The 14232-nt window shown below is 43.0% G+C and overlaps 1 protein-coding gene across 3 annotated transcripts in view; it reads right to left on the reverse strand.

The window, feature by feature from the left end:
* The window catches only part of MELK (maternal embryonic leucine zipper kinase), a 141573-nt gene that overhangs the window by 103798 nt on the left and 23543 nt on the right, over nt 1-14232 (reverse strand). For all 3 annotated transcript variants that reach the window (XM_060199174.1, XM_007524096.2, XM_060199173.1), the window contains exon 9: nt 434-502. In XM_060199174.1, the coding sequence (XP_060055157.1) occupies nt 434-502 (69 nt within the window). The remainder of the gene's footprint in view (nt 1-433; nt 503-14232) is intronic.

Here is a 14232-nt window from a genome sequence, read left to right on the forward strand (position 1 = left end):
GCAGACAATGCTTGTACAGAGGATATAATGAATGAGGGGCCCGGGTGGTGGTGCACCTGGTTGAGTGCACATGTTACAAGGTGCAAGGACCCTAGTTCAAGCCCCCAACACCAACTTACATGGGGAAAGCTTCATGAGCTGTGGAGCAGTGCTGCAGGCGTATATATACTTCCCTTTCTCCCTCGACTTCTCTCTGTCTCGATCCAATAAAATAAAAATAAATAAATAAAATCTAAAGAATATAATATTTTTTTATGTTTGTTGATAAACAGTGTTTCCTAAATGTACTGGGTTGTTGGAAAAGTCTTAACATTTTTTTGCATAGAAAAATATACATCATAACTTAATAGTAGCACCACAAACACAGACATCTTAAGGTTGGATCAAACACTTACATGGGACTTGTAGCATTTAAAAATAAATAACACTTCACCTGTAACATCTGTTGAAGAAGCAGGGTACTGCTTGGAGAGAGCCACTTAGGAGTCTCATATTTTCCTCTCTGAAAAATATAAAATATTTAAATTCAATGAAACTCAACACAAATTTCTAAGGTAGCAACATACTATAGGTTGACGTCCAATCTTGAAGACTTGACCAACTATAAGATTCAGCAAACATCATTTGTAACTTAAGAAATCTACTTGTCAATAAAAAAAAAAAAAAATCCAGTCAATTAAATACTACTGTCACCTCTAAACTATCCACACATTAGAGAAGGACTAGGCCACAGTGGAAAACATAAGTGATAAGTTTTGAAATCTAGGGGTCAGGTGGTAGTACACCAGGTTAAGTGCACATAGTACAAAGCATTAAGGACCCGAGAAACGATCCAAGTTCAAGCCCCAAGCTCCCCCACCTACAGGGGGAATTGCTTCACAAGTGGTGAAGCAGGTTTGAAGGTGTTTATCTTTCTCTCCCCGTCTTCCTCTCTTCTCTCAATTTCTCTCCTATCCAACAACAACAACAATGGAAAAAAGATGGCTGCCAGGAGCAGTGGATTTTTAGTGCAGGCACCAAGCCCCAAGTACATAAATAAAATTCAGTAATTTTTAAAAACTTTTGAAATCTGTAATATGGCTAAAAAGACATCAAGTAAGCATTATGTGTTTTCTTTTACTGAGGCAAATTTTTATTTGTAATCGCAAAGCAACTACGAGTCGACAAGACAATGTAGCAGAAAATTATATTTAGTGGCAGAACATACGATGTGATCAAAAACCTGTTATTCCCAAGTTGCCCCCCTGCTCAGAAAAAAAAAAGGTAAAAATTCAGGGAGACATCTTTATTTCTTCTTTCACTCACACAAAATATCCAATCTATTAGTAAATCCTTTGCTTTTATTATTTATTTTAAAAGATTTTTATCTTTATTTATCAAATAGACAGTCAGAAATTGAGAGGGAAGGGGGGAGATAGAGAACAAGAGACAGAGAGGGGCCGCTTGATGGCACACCTGATTAAGCGCACGTCACAATGCGCAAGGACGCTGGTCTAAGCCCCCAGTCCCCACCTGCAAGGGGAAGCTTTCCGAGTGGTGAAACAGCACTGCAGGTCCTTCTCTCTCTTTCATTTATTGGAGAGAGACAGCCAGAAATGGAGAGGAAAGAGATGATAGAGAGGGAGAGACAGAGAAACACCTGCAGTGCTGCTTCACCATTCGCAAAGCTTTCTCCCTGCAGGTGGGGACTGGGGGCTCAAACTGGGGTCCTTGTGCACTGTAACACATGCGCTCAACCAGGTGCGCCACCACGTGGCACCAATCCATTGCTTTTATATTTAATAAATATCTAGACTTAATTGTCACGACCATGCCACTTTAGTCTCTCATCTAGAATAGTGCGAGAGAATCCTAATTGGCTTCTAAGTGAAAAGATCCCTCTACTGTCCACCACATGCTAGTCTCACACACCACCTCTAAGGTTCTTTTTAAATCACTCTGCTAGACAATGTCACTTCCCTGCCCAAAATAATCATCTCTGATTTATTTGAATCTCCTGTTTTGTATTTGCAATTACCTCTTTAAATCTGGGTGGAACTAAGCTTCAGCGTAGATCATGGATCTTAAAATTAAATTTTTAGGATCTTTTGAAACATGACAGCAAAACCAAAAACTATAATGATTAACAGATGACAAAATAAAACAGTGACATTTCTGGGGCTGGCAGGAGGTTCACCGAGAAGCGAGCACATATGACCATGCATTAGCACCCATGCTCCAGCCTCTGTATTTTAGTGTTTGTCTTCTCCCCCAACCCCACCTTGCCTCAATCTTTCTGTCTCTCCCACTCCGCCTATAACAGGCATCAGGGATTTTCAGCCCACAAAATTATTTGATCTGGCCCTGCCAAGGCCACCACAGGCAGAACTCAAAATTCAATAAGTCTAGGCGCTCTGCTCATAGCAACATTAAGTCTCATTTTTAAGTTATAATTTTGTATGGCCCTCAAATGATGTTATAGATAGCCAGATGGCCTTTGGCAGGGGAAGAAAAAAAAAAAAAGTATTTCTGCACAGACAAAAATACCACAAACAAAGGTAAACTTCCCACTTAAAACTCTCCAATGGCTCACCACCTCACTAAAATGAAATCCAAAATTCCTTGCTCTGGCTCTAAGGTCCCCAAACTGTATCACTCACCTAAGTCTCCCCCTCCCTCACCAAACTACAGTCTCAAGTCAAACGCACGTCTTAGGGCCTTTGCAAAGAATTCTCTGTTCCTTCTAAAGCATTCTTTCCCCAGATATCACCAGGGCTTATGCCTGAATCTTCAGAGCTCCACCATTAAATGGTAGTGGTATCAGCAAGGGTTCCTGACTAAATCCACAATATAGTGTCACCATGATCATATTAACCTCCAGTCTGCACCCAATTTTCTTTCCAATCCTCATCTCCACTTCTCATAATACCTATTTACTTATTTATCTCTGCCTTATCTATATAAGAATAAAAGCTCATGGGTGGGGGAGACAGCATAATGGCTATGAAAAAAAAAATACTTCCAAAGTCCCAGGTTCAATCCCCTGCACCATCATAAGCCTGAGCTGAGCAGTGCTCTGGTCTCTAATCTTTCTGTATCTCTCTCTCCTTCTCTCTCTCTCTCTCATTTATATATATATATATATATATATATATATATATATCTTAAGGATCCCAGTTCGAGCCCCGGCTCCCCACCTGCAGAGGAGTCCCTTCATAGGTGGTGAAGCAGGTCTGCAGGTGTCTCTCTTTCTCTCTCCCTCTGTCTTCCCCTCCTCTCTCCATTTCTCTCTGTCCTATCCAGCAATGACGACAACAATAATAACTACAACAATAAAACAACAAGGGCAACAAAAGGGAATCAATAAATAAATATCACAATATATATATATATCTTAATTGCAGACGATTTTCTGGTTTTGTTCACCTAGAATACTGTCTGGCATAAGCATATAAAAGATGTTCAGTCTTTGTCAGGAGAATAAAAAATAAATAGGTATAGAAAGTCTGCATACCAAAGGAAAACAGTTAAAGAACCCCACCTCCCCAGAGCCCTCCCCCACTAGAGAAAGACAGAAACAGGCTGAGGGTATGGATCCACCTGCCAACACTCATGTCCAGTGAAGAAGCAGTTACAGAAGCCTGACCTTTCACCTTCTGCACCCCACAATGATCCTGGGTCCACGTTCCCAGAAGGTAAGAATAGGGAAGCTGCCAATGGAGGGGATGGGATACGGAGCTCTGGAGGTGGGAACTGTACCCCTCTTATCCTATGATCTAGTCACTCGTTATTAAATCAATCAAAATATTAAATTAATAAACTTAAAAAAAAGAAAGAAAAAACAAGGCATGAAAACCAGTCAACCTCTGATTCAGCCCCTCGGACAAAGGAGCAAACAGACCGCTGACCTCTAATGTGCTTCCTAGGGAGGTCAAGAACATCCATTTTACAAATGACATTACATAGAATCAAATCTTTCCTCTTCCTTTAGCTAATGGCTTTGACAGGACTCAGTAGTACCAGTCTGATTTACACCTTGCCAGGGGCATCTCGCCAATGTCAGAAATTGGCAACATTTGTTTCTTTTGGATAATGTCTTTTTTTAAGGTTTTATTTATTGCATATGAGAGTTTCACATGAAACAGAGGGAGAGACAAGCCAAAGCACCAGCCCAGCACATGCAGCACCAGGGACTGAACAGAGACCTCAAGCGCACGAGTCCTTGGCCACTAGAGACATCTGTATTGTTGTGACTTGGGAAGTAGGGCCGGCATGTACTTGGCAATGACTGAAGAGGCTGCTGAGCCCTGTGATGCATGGGACAACCCCACACAACAAACAGTCAGCTTGTCCCAAGTGTCCGTAGTCCTGAAGCTGAGAAACATTGCTGAGGGACTAAACAGCAGCAGATGGAAGACTAGTAAACATGGAGGGGAGCTCCGGTCTGAAGTGAGGAAAAGTACACATGCGGCGGTCAGACAGAAGACCTTGAGAGGAGAGAGCGACTCCGTCAGGCAAGAGCATCTTCACAGCCTCAGGGCCCTGCTTCAAAGTTCCACATTTCACTCACTACGACACCTTCCAGGTCTGAAGAGTGTTTGTTCAAGAAACACCTTGCCACTGAGAACAAGAAATAGATAATAGAGGGAGAAGTAAGTGGGAGGGGCAAAAAGATCTGTGATTTAATAGGCAAGATGGTCCTGAAAGTTCTCAAAACTGCTCAAAACTGCTCAAAAGTTCTCAAAAGGCTCAAAACTGCTCTGCCCTCCCCCCCCCCCCCCCGAATCCAGGGTTATCGTTGGGGCTCGACGCCTGCACTACGAATCCACTGCTCCTGGAGGCTATTTTTTCCCTCTTGTTGCCCTACTTGTTTATCGTTGTCGTGGCTATTGTTGTTATTATTGATGTCATTTGCTGTTAGAAAGGACAGAGAGAAATTAAGAGAGAAGGGGAAGACAGAGAGGGGGAGAGAAAGATCTATAACCAATCTCTTAGTGGTCATGCTGGCAAGTACAGCGTGGACAACAACTGCAAAAGACAAAGTTTTCTCTTAATAAGCAAGAGGTTACATACACTGTGTCAAGTGTTGCTGGGTTTTTCAATCACCCCAAGAGGAACTGAGGGAAGTGTTACTCCCAAATGCAGAATTTTAGAACATTCTAGGCAAAGACACATATTGCATGCAAGTGATACAACACTTTAATTAGATTCAAGCAGCAGACTGTATTACACTGCGACCCGGAACAATAGTTCTGAGCCAAGATTACAATAAATTTCAAAATCTATAATGTGTGAAATTAAATTCCACAATAATGCATAAAAATCCTAATTTGAATCAATTTTCAACTTGCAAATACACGAAAAACTAAAAAATGAAATTCAGAGTAGGAGGTACAAAGACTACACAGCACCAGTAAACAATGTTAATTAGGAAGGCTGAATGTCCACTAGACAAGAAGGAGACATTTCACACCACATTCATGCCACTGGTGGGAAAAAGGCTTCATTTACCAAAAATATAAAGCTGGAATCAAGCACCTACTATTAGAATATAACACTGTTTTTTATCTTAAGATAATACCCTTCTCCAAAGGATTCATCCAGGACCCACTAACTCAGTCAAATAAATAAATGAAAGCAGAGAACCCACTGAAGTTTGTGTGCTAGCACATTTACTTTGCATTTGCAAAGCAAAACATTTATAATTAGGGGCATTAATGTCATGGCTGCCATATGAATGTTGATTTGCAGACACAGCAAATAAGGCAAGTAAACAGCAGAGAGGTCTGGCCCAGATAAACCAACACACACACACACACACACGCACACACACACACACACCTTAAAGCTAAGAGAGTGCAAGGTACACCATGGATATAATGTAGCTTGTTTTTTTTTTGCTTTGTTTTGTTTGTTTTTAAGATTTATTCAAGAGGGGGGCTGGGCGGTAGTGCAGCAGGTTAAGGATCCCGGCATAAGGATCCCGGTTCAAGCCCCCAGCTCCCCACCTGAAGAGGGGTCACTTCGCAAGTGGTGAAGCAGGTCTGCAGGTGTCTATCTTTCAGTCCCCCTCTCTGTCTTCCCCTCCTCTCTCCACTTCTCTGTCCTATCCAACAACAATTATAACAACTACAAGGGCAACAAAATGGAAAAACAGTCTCCAGGAGCAGTGGATTCATGGTGCGGGCACCGAGCCCCAGCAATAACACTGGAGGCAAAAAAAAAAAAAAAAAAATATTTAACAGAGAGAGAAGAAACAGAACAAGAGAACCAGAGCATAACTCTGGCACATGTAGTACCAAGGATCAAACTTGGGCCCTCATGTTTGAGAATCCAATGTTTTTTCTTCTGAGCCACCTCCATGGCAGCCATAATATAATTTGCTTTCAGTAGGGTATTAGCAGTTATTTTACTTTTGTGAATAAAACCACAGAATCCTGTTTTCTTTTCCTTTTTTTTTTCATCAGAGGGCTAGTCAGTTCTGCTTTATGGTGGTGCTGGAGGCACGTTGGAGGCACAGGCAAGAAATTTTTTTTGCATGACCCTTATGCTGTCTTCTCAGCCCAAAGCACAGAATCTGGATTATTCATTTCTGATGTGGTGCTGGGCATCTGCTGTGGCAGATGGACATGTCTCAGCAAGGAGAACACAAGACCTGTGTGACTGGGGCCTCCAGGCCGGGTCCCTGGAGCTGCCTATGACAGCAATACCTTGGCCTGTCTCACTCATGAAATCCTGGGCTGCCTGAAAAGTCATGCAGAGAAAAACATAGGAGAAGAAAAAAAAAAAAATCCTGACTTTTTCAACAACCCAACAAGTCATTTTTAATTGTGATACAGACTAAAAACCAATACCCACGCACTGGGGGAACAGCATAATGGTTATGCGCAAAACACTTGCATGCCTGAGACTCTGAGGTCACAGTTTCAATTCCTGTCACCTTAAGTCTGAGCAGTGCTCTAGTCTTTTGCTCTTTCTCTCTCTCTCACTAAAGTAAATAATAATAATAATAATAAAATTTAAATAATATTAGGGTGAAGGAGACAACATAAAGGTTATGCAAAGAGACTCATGCTTGAGGCTCCAAGGTGTCAGGTTTAATTCTACACACTAGAGTTGAGCAGTGTTCTGGCAATATAAATAAATAAATAAATAAATAAATAAATAAATAAATAAATAAATACTAGTAATAATAAATAAAAACGAAGACCCAAAACTCTTAGGGATAGTGTCGGGCTGAGCTTCACTGATAGGAGACAGACGACCAGGGACTCATGGTTGAGCTGTATCTCTTTATTCATGCAGGACGCAGCACAATCTATACCAAGCTAGACTAAACTAACAACTAACTAAAACGAACAATGTTGTCTTTATATATACTTCCCAAGTAGGGTGTGAACAGGATGTGACGCAGAGAGGGTGGAGAGAAAAACGACTGGTGAAAATCAGGGTGTGACAAGGAGAGGATCAGGGTGTGACAAGGAGAGGAGGTGGAGCAGGTGAGAATTCTACCACTAAACCACCAATGCCCTGGAGGGAAGGTGGTGCTTTATGTAAAAGTAAAAGTGATTTATGTAAATAGACGGCAGTGGTTATGTAAATAGAATGCAGTATTAAGCAGGGGGATTTAAACCAAATGAAACAGAAGGGGTTTTTAAAAGCATACCAACAGGATAGTCCTTCTCATGGTGTGTGGGTGTGTGTCGCTGGTTCTACTGGAACACTGCTCAGCTCTGGCTTCTGGTGGTGCAGAGGACTGAACTTGGAACATGGGAGCCTTAGGCATAACAACCTTTTTGCATAATCACTATGCTATCCTCCCTGTCCTCCTACTCAGCTTTTCTTTTTCTTTTATTCTTTCTTTTCTTTACTTTAATTTTTTTTTTTTTACCAGAGCATTGCTCAGCTCTAGTTTACAGTGATGCTGAGCCTGGGTTCTCAGAGACACAGGTATGAATGTCTTTTTGTATAACCACTCCACTATTTCCCCAATCCTAATTCAGTTTTTTTTTTTAATTTTTTTATATTTACTTATTTTCCCTTTTATTGCCCTTGTTTTATATTGTTGTTGTAGTTATTATTGATGTCAGCGTCGTTGTTAGGACAGAGAGATGGGGAAGACAGAGAGGGAGAGAGGAAGATAGACACCTGCAGACCTGCTTCACCATGTGTGAAGCGACTCCTCTGCAGATGGGGAGCCAGGGGCTCGAACCAGGAGCATTATGCTGGTCCTTGCGTTTCACACCACGTGCGCTAAACCCACTGCACCACCGCCCGACTTCTCTAATTCAGTTTATTATAACTTGGATTAGAGATATTTCTAGTGTATTTTATTTTAACTGGAGAGAAAACAAACAAACAAAAAAGATACAGAGAAGGAGAAAGAACAGAGCACTGCTCAGCTCTGACTTACAAAGTGTTGGCATTCTTCGTGTTGGTTTGGCCCCCTTCCCCTACCTCTGAGAGAAATGGTTTGGCCCTTGCTAGTTTCACACCCCTCTTTCTCCCTGCCCCGTATGCTAAGAACGTCCAGAGTCCCAGCAGCAGCGGCGGAGGAAGAATGATGGAGAAGCACATGGTGTGGTGATTTGCCCGTTCGTGAATAAAGATTAAACTGCAGCTTCTCAGCCCAGCTGTGTGTCTGTCTCTGTCTACCGCCACGAAGCTAGCCTGGCCTGCTGGCGCCCCCAAACTTAAACGACAAATGGCGCCCACGTGGACCTGACCTGCGCATCTCTCAGATAAGTGAAGACAATTTGGCTACCTATACACTATGGCCTTCTCTTCTGCTTGTGAAGAGATCTCCAAAGGGCTCTGCCCTTTCTTCGTGAGACTGTTTCGCTGTTTCTGGAACATTTATCTCTGGACCACTCTGTGGTTTCCGCCCAACGCCAGCCCTCAGGAGACCAACGCCAGCCCGCATGAGCCGGCTTTCCACCACGTGGCATGGGGTATTGGGCATGGGCTCCCTCCACGCTGCTCGGCCACTGGGAGCAGGGCAGCATACATGGTGGCCTATCCTGGCTGCCACCCCGTGGCACCTCGGCCCGCGCCTTCTGCACGGCTGGCCCGCCCGCCCTCGTGCTATGAAGTCTGGGCAGATCCCAGACCACCCAGAGACCGCGGGCTCCCTGCCAAAACTGGGCCCCCTGGCCGAGATCCTCAGCTCCGGTCTGAAGGCAGACAAGCTGGAGTAAGCAGAGATTTGTGCAGAGATCGCAACCTGCAATTCGTAGAAGTGGAGCTGCGCGGGAGGCCCCACCTCCGGATGGTGACCCCCCCAACAACAACTAAGACAGTACAGATCTAAATTCATATTTAAAATGACATGTCTTCGTAACAAAGGTTTCTCTCCTTGTGTATTAAAGACCATGTTTATGTGTGTGTTTAAAGTTTGGTAAACAGTAACTTTAAGGTTAAAAACGTAACTTTAAGGCTAAATTCTTACCAGGCAAAGTTAAATGAAAAAGGTTTTCAACGTAATTCTCATAAAGATAAAATTAACTTACATTTAAAGTCTGAGGTAAAAAATTAGTTAAAAATCAATATATTTTAACCAAGTTGGTCTAAACAAAACCTGCGCACACCTAGGGTGTGTCTCATCTTGAATGGGTGTAACAAAAGGTTAAATAGACTTGTTGATATGTAAAGCTCTCGATTACCTTCTCATTAGAAATGGTAGATTACACAATGGCTATGCTAATGATTCTCATGCCTGAGGTTTTCTTTCCTTGATTCTTATGTCTGTCTACCTTTTCACATTCTATTGTTTAAACTTTAAACAACCTTAAAATCATTCTAAAAAAGACTTCTAATTGTAATAGAGTTATCAATTGTGATAAACTTCTAACCTGCTACAAGTTTGTTTCATAGTAAGTAAATTGCTGCTGTCAAGTTCTCTACAGAAAAGCAGAATTCCGATGGCTGACATTCCCCATCGAGACAGATGTACAACAATTCACCCCCTGGCAATTCTTCGGTGGACATCTGCTTTAGACTTCTATCAGACTCACTGGTACACCTTGGACACTTTGCACAAAACTAGCGGCTTCCCTTTATGCTGCTGGGTTTCTCAAAGACTGACTGCAGCCATGCCTTGGGACTCTAGGCCTCACCCTCCCCCCATGCTAGAAAATGCCCGTCGAGGAAAGTACGCCCCCCAGAGGCAGGAAATGTTTGTTTTTAAGCTGATAAAGTTTTGCCCACAGAGGCAAAAAATGGCCCCCTCAGGCCTTCCCTTGGCAGCACACTGGTTCTTGTTACTCGCTTACATGTTTCTCCATGTTTGTGCCAGTTTCTTTTTTGAAAATGCCTGTGCGATATAGGTTTCTGTTCACCCCACACCCCTGATTCTGTGGTCACTTAGTTAAAAAGAAAAGGGGGAATATGTTGGTATTCTTCGTGTTGGTTTGGCCCCCTTCCCCCTACCTTTGAGAGAAATGGTTTGGCCCTTGCTAGTTTCACGCCCCTCTTTCTCCCCACCCCGTATGCTAAGGACGTCCAGAGTCCCAGCAGCAGCCGCGGAGGAAGAATGATGGAGAAGCACATGGTATGGTGATTTGCCCGTTCGTGAATAAAGATTAAACTGCAGCTTCTCAGCCCAGCCGTGTGTCCCCAAGTCTCTGTCTCTGTCTACCGCCACGAAGCTAGCCCGGCCTGCTGGCACCCCCAAACTTAAACGACAACAAAGATTCTGGGATTGAACCTTTGTCCTCAGACCCTTGGGCATGAATGCCTTTTTACCTAACCATTATGCTATCTCCCCAGTCCCTAGACATATTTTTAAAATATGCCACATAAAATGGCAAGATGCTGGGAGGAACCATTGAGAAGAGCAAAGGTGCTGAGTTCAGTGCCACATATGGCAGCATGATTTCCTCATGGTGAAGCAACACATGAATGTGACTAGCTACAAAGATTTATGCAGATTATTAAATGTGCTGTGATACAGTTCAACCCATAGGGCACATGGCATGCATGAGGCCCTAAAACTGAGCCCTGGCACCACATGGGAGCATCATGGATGGTACCAGAGAAAGTTCTGTGGGTTTTATAGCAGAGCTATGGTGTCACCCCCCCCCCCGCCCCCAGTTCCTCTATAGAAAGAAAGAATGAAAATAAAAGTTGGCCCCGGAGCAGTGGAACTCCACATGCACAAGGTCCTAGCAATGGGGGGGGGGGGGGGGGGCAGATCACCTTCCCCCTCACTCTCAGCTTCATTTCCAGCTTTCACAGGGGGATTAGTAGCCACAGATGAAGGTCGACAACCACGGTGCAGGACTGGCATGCATGAAAACTTCAGCATTCTACCTTTCTTTTTCCATTTTTTTTTTTTAAGACTGAGTGTGTGTGTGTGTGTGTGTGTGTGTGTGTGTGTGTGTGTGTGTGTGTAAGAGGCCACAGCACTGAAGCTTCTATCAATGTAGCGGAGGCCAGGCTCAAACCTGGGTCAGGCACAGGGCAAAGGAGTTCACCATTCAAATGAGCTATTTCGCTGATGCTCATTCTGTTTCGCAGAAGATCAGTCCTGGGGGTGTAGCTCAGACAGAGTGCAAGTTTCACATGTCTGAAGCCCCAAGTCTGATCCCGGGCACTGTGCATGCTTTGGCCTCTCATTAAATATATATTAAAAAAGAGAAAGAAAGAAAAAAATCTTTGTGGTTAGGCAATGTCTCACCCAATAGGGCCTGTACCTTGCCATGCTTGAAACCTTGAATTCCAGGCACAGTGCCAAAGGCAGCACCAGAGAGAGTTCGTGAGTTGGTGAAGTGCTAGCATGGTCTTTCCTCTTTCTGTGCCCCTCTCTCTCTCTCTCTCTCTCTCTCTATCCTGCTTTCCTCTCTTTTAAAAGGATAAAGAATGGAGGGTTGAGGGGCCGGGAGATGGTGCACCAGTTAAGCACACATAGTATTAAGTGTAAGGATCCGGGTTTGAGCCTATGACTCCCCACCTACAGAACGTGAAGCTAATCTGCAGGTGTCTATCTTCCTCCCTCTCTCCCTCCCTCCCTCTTCTCTCAACTTCTCTCTGTCCTAGCCAATGAAATGGAGGGGGAAAATGGCTGCCAGGAGTACGGAATTCGTAGTGCTGAGCCCCAGCGATAAACCTGGAGGGAAAAAAAAAAAAAATGAATGGAGAAATGACTTGTGATTCTGCTCACAGAGTCCTAAGGTCTTTCTCTGGCACCACATTAAAAATAAATTTTAAAAACATGAAAAATAAAAGTGGGGAATCATAACAGTTCCTACTTCATTGGATTGTAGGTTTCTCCTCTGTCTTCCTCTCTCTAGCCTTCTCTGTATCTCATCCTCCACCGAAAAAAACAAATACTCCACTTGGAGGGATGGAATTGTGCAGACACGAAGCACCAGTGAAAACACCTTGCGGCCAAAATAAAATAAAATCAAGTAAATAAAATAACTGGGTGTCAGTTTCTTGATAAACTACAAGGCTGGGTATTTCAGTCCAATATTCCTGAAAACAAGCTGACAAGGCTCATTCTACCGCAGATCACTAACTCTACAGCGAGGGTCAACGAACCTTTTCTGCACAAAGAAATAATCAACATTTCTGGTTTAGCAGGCAGTCTCAGTCACAGCTACTCAGTTCGCGCAGTGTTATGTGAAAGCCACCACAGACGGTAGATGATATGGAAGCAAATAGGCATCACAAATAGGTGTTCCAACACAATCGTATTTAAACAATTAAGACTGTTCGTCAGCAGGCCACACTTTGCAATCCCCTGCTCTGTATCACCTAGTTAAGAAGACTGGATGTGGTTTGAACCAAGACTTTCTCATATTTGGCTCTATAAAAAGGAACAAATTAAGCTGGGACACAAGAGTCCTAGCTATTCCCATGTTATAAAACTGTGCATGATGGGACTTAGTCAAGGACTGATTTCTTGGCAGATCGACTAGTACTTTCCAACAGGATCAAACAGTTCATCACCTCCCGTACCCGGCCACTCACTACATTCTCTGTTTAACTTGTCTCTCATCCTTGGCTGTTACTTGGAAGAGTTAAATGCATAACCCCCTGCCAAGTACTCTTCTTTTTTTTTTTTTTGCATTTTATTTTTTTTTTATTATTGGGGAATTAGTGTTTTACATTCAACAGTAAATACAATAGTTTGTACATGCATAACATTCCCCAGTTTCCCATTTAACAATACAACCCCCACTATGTCATTCATCATCTTTCATGGACCTGTATTCTCCCCACCCACCCACCCACCCACCCCAGAGTCTTTTACTTTGGTGCGATAATGCCAAGTACTCTTCTTACACAAGGATTACCTCATTTTAATAACACCAATCAAAGATTATAGTATAATCATCACTAGAAAAAGGGAGAAAGGAAGAAAGGAAGAAAGGAAGAAAGAAAGAAAGAAAGAAAGAAAGAAAGAAAGAAAGAAAGATAGAAAGAAAGAAAGAGAAGAGAAACATGATTTGTAAGATCATTTCCAATGCTCAAATTCTATGATTATGTGTCCCCACAGTGTATTCACAGATGTACACGGCATCCCACACTGCTAGGTACTGGTTTCTATTTACAGTGTTATTCCGCCTGGCAGATGCAACTCCAGTTCATATATGGGGAAATGTGTGCATTTGTTTATTTAGCATGAACTTCTCTCTCAAATACATGGAGAAAAAGCCATTCATATCCTATGGTACTGACACTAGTTTCAAAACCAGAACAACAGTTCTACATTACAGGAGTAGCAAAAAAGAGAAACCAATTTAAGAGGTCAGTTTTTATAAAGGGCAACTGGAGAATCAGACTGAGATACCCAAACACCAAGAAGCCTCCTTCTTACTTTAATTCTGCTAACTAAAGATAAAGGTGATCCTAACATTCCTCTCCCCTGAATCCTGCTGCTGACTGTGGCTATGTAATCACCAACTGCTACTACAGAGAGCAAACTCTAGAGCCAAAGCAACCCCTACATAGCTTGCAGGAGGTTTCCTGAGATGGAAGGAGAGGAATACGGACTTGGTTACCACAGGGGCCTGGCCTCCACTCCACTACCCCATCCATTTCTCCTCCCTTCAAAGAGAACTGTCCTCTCAGCTCCCAATGCTACTCTGCAATTTGACTTCAGTTTCGAGCATTCTCCCCTGCACCCCCTGCCCCTGCCCATGCAGAATACGAGGAAAGCTTTTAAGTCACTAAGAAAAAACTGAAGACTGAGCTGAGTGTTCTTAGGCTTGGTGTTCTACAGGGCAGACGACAAGTCAACTGAGTCTA

Source organism: Erinaceus europaeus, chromosome 10 (assembly GCF_950295315.1).
Source record: "Erinaceus europaeus chromosome 10, mEriEur2.1, whole genome shotgun sequence".
NCBI lineage: Eukaryota > Metazoa > Chordata > Mammalia > Eulipotyphla > Erinaceidae > Erinaceus > Erinaceus europaeus.